Consider the following 2,689-nt stretch of genomic DNA (forward strand, 5'->3'; position numbering starts at 1 on the left):
CATAAAAGTAATGTGGTAGATTACATGAGATTTATTTATTTATTTATTTATGAAATATAATATGTTTCTTTAAAAATCAACTCCTGCAGCTAGTTCTATTAAATATGAACAATTGCTGGCAAATGGTGGAACAAGGAGTGCTATTGGTAATTTTGTGTAGCATACAAAGGAAAAAAAAAAAAAAGGAAAAAAGCACTAATAAAGATCCTATATATAGTTATGAATGTAACAAAATTGGAATGTGAAGATTCCCAGGAAATTACCTTGAGGTAGCAGTAGATGGATGGAGGGCGAAGTTATTGTGTGGTTAAGCGTAGGCGGAGGTGGTAGTGGTTGGAGGAGGGGGGGAGGACAACATTTTTGGCTCAGTTCTTAATGGGTGAGATAACATACAGAGAAAATGTTTCCTGAATGAAAGTGAAACAGAATTGGAAAGGATTATGATGTGGTTCTTATGCAAGCAAGATAGCCATCCGAATAACAAAATTTCAGTTACAATAAGGCACTATTAAGTCCTTGTAATGGAAATATACTTTGCATATAAAACTGAAGGTTGTGTGCTCAAATCACATCTGGGGGGCATGAATGTAGGAAGACTGGTTGGCTGGGGTGATGAATGGTCAGTGAAGTTGAATTTGACTGCATGCTGTTCCCAGCACTGGATTAACCATTGAGCAAAATAAACACATGCTTAGGGAATCAAAGGAAATCGGGTACCACAGAAATGGTAAATGGTTTACAGCACAAGAGAAATCACTTTAAACTTGCTAAAATACTAATCAGGATGCCTTATCTCTACTTAGTATTGAAGCAGACATGTTACATAGGATTAATTTCAAGGGTTTGATCAAAGACTTGTCATTTATGTGTGTGTGTGTGTGTGTGTGTGTGTGTGTGCCGCCCAGATAAATGGATGCAAGACCATTGGTCACTCTGTGACCAAGCATTAACTTTATTACTTTAATATTTTACTGCTTTATGCTTTAAAGTGTGCTTCTTTTTTGGATATATGATTCATTGATGATAATATAATATGTATATATATATATATACACACACACACACATACATACATGTGTCTGTGTCTGTGTGTGTGCATCTGTGCACGTGTGTGTGTCTAGGAGTGTATGTTTGACCCTAGCATCACTGTCACTGCTTGATTACTGAAGTTGGTTTGTTTATATCCCTGTAACTCAGTGGTTCAGCAAAAGAATCTAGTAGAATAAGCACTAATCTTCAAAAAAAAGAAATAAGAAGTGGGATTGATTTGTTGGACTAAACCCTTCAAGGCTGTGTCGCAGCATGGCCACAGCCCAATGACTGTAACAAGTAAAACATGCAAAAGACAAAAGACAAAAGGTGATTTGTCAAAAAAATTTTAATTCCTACCTCAATTGGTTCAGTGAATTCACAATCAAAACTTTTTTCTTCACCATCAAAAATCTTCGTTTCACAGAATTTGGACTTGATCTCCCCTTTCACAGTATGACAAGAATAATGATCAAAATCACACATCTGCAATCTCATAATGTAATTTTTCAAATGCTTTTCTTCAACAAATATGGCAAATTTCTCGTTAAAAACTGGATTTTCAGTTTTACGTTTAATTCTTGTCTGAACTTCAAGGTCAAGTTTATCAAATGAAAATGATTGAAGGTTTTTGTGCCGGTTGAAATTAAAAATGGATCGTTGGCTCCGATAGAGGCGGATGCGTACATAGTTGTCAACTGGTAAAGAATTTGGGTCTGTTAAAATCAAATCATTTGCTTTAATGATTTTGATGGTTAGTTTTTTTAGGTCTGGTTCGTATTTCAGCTTATATGATAAACGGCCCACTTTTGTTGCTTTAGTTGAGCCGTTGACTGTAGTAGAAGATGGATCACTCTCATTTTCATCCATCTGTAAGAATTCCATGGAGAAAAATCAATTACTTTAATATACAGAAAATAGCAACAAATAGTATTAGTGAGATTTAAGATGAAAACTGAGTATGAGAAGCATCAGACATTGTGTGCAAGAGAGAAGACTGCATTGGTTTGGTCATGTGATGTGCATGGATGAGGACATCTGCATAAAGAAGTACTGAGCTCTATTTGTGGAGGGAGTTGACCCAGGAAGACATGGGATGAAGTGATAAGAAAAGATCTTTAGCTGCCGAGTCTCATGACAAGTGACTGGGAGATGTGGAAATTTGCTGTACTTGATAAGACATGTCAAGTAAAATTGCCATCTTTCATACATACAGGCTTGTCCTTTCAGGTGCCAGTGCCACATAAAAATCACCCATGCTGGTGTCACATGAACGCACCCATGCCAGTGGGGTGTAAACTCTGTTAAGTGGTTGGCATTAGGAAGGGCATTCAGCTGTAGAATCCATGCTACAACAGACAATTCGAATCTGGACAGCTCCCTGCTAGCCAACCCCATATCAAACTGTCCAGCCCATACCAGCATGGAAAGTGGACATGATATGATGATGATCATGATGAAAGATAAATCAGAACAATATGACTTTTCTTGAGCCACACATCCCTTCACCATATATGATAAAAAAATATATACAGTACAGTACTATTTCTACTTTGTGGATTTTCACTTATTGCAAGAGATTTGAGAACATAACACCCACAATAGTCAAGGGATTACTGTATATATATATATATATATATATATATATATATATATATAT

The 2,689-nt window shown here is 36.2% G+C and overlaps 1 protein-coding gene across 1 annotated transcript in view; it reads right to left on the minus strand.

Annotated features, from left to right (window-relative positions):
• The window catches only part of LOC106874852 (synaptotagmin-1), a 43,597-nt gene that overhangs the window by 27,111 nt on the left and 13,797 nt on the right, over nt 1-2,689 (minus strand). The window contains exon 4 of the mRNA XM_014922741.2: nt 1,390-1,899. Within this exon, the coding sequence (XP_014778227.1) occupies nt 1,390-1,899 (510 nt within the window). The remainder of the gene's footprint in view (nt 1-1,389; nt 1,900-2,689) is intronic.

This window comes from Octopus bimaculoides, chromosome 4 (assembly GCF_001194135.2).
Source record: "Octopus bimaculoides isolate UCB-OBI-ISO-001 chromosome 4, ASM119413v2, whole genome shotgun sequence".
NCBI classification, from domain to species: domain Eukaryota; kingdom Metazoa; phylum Mollusca; class Cephalopoda; order Octopoda; family Octopodidae; genus Octopus; species Octopus bimaculoides.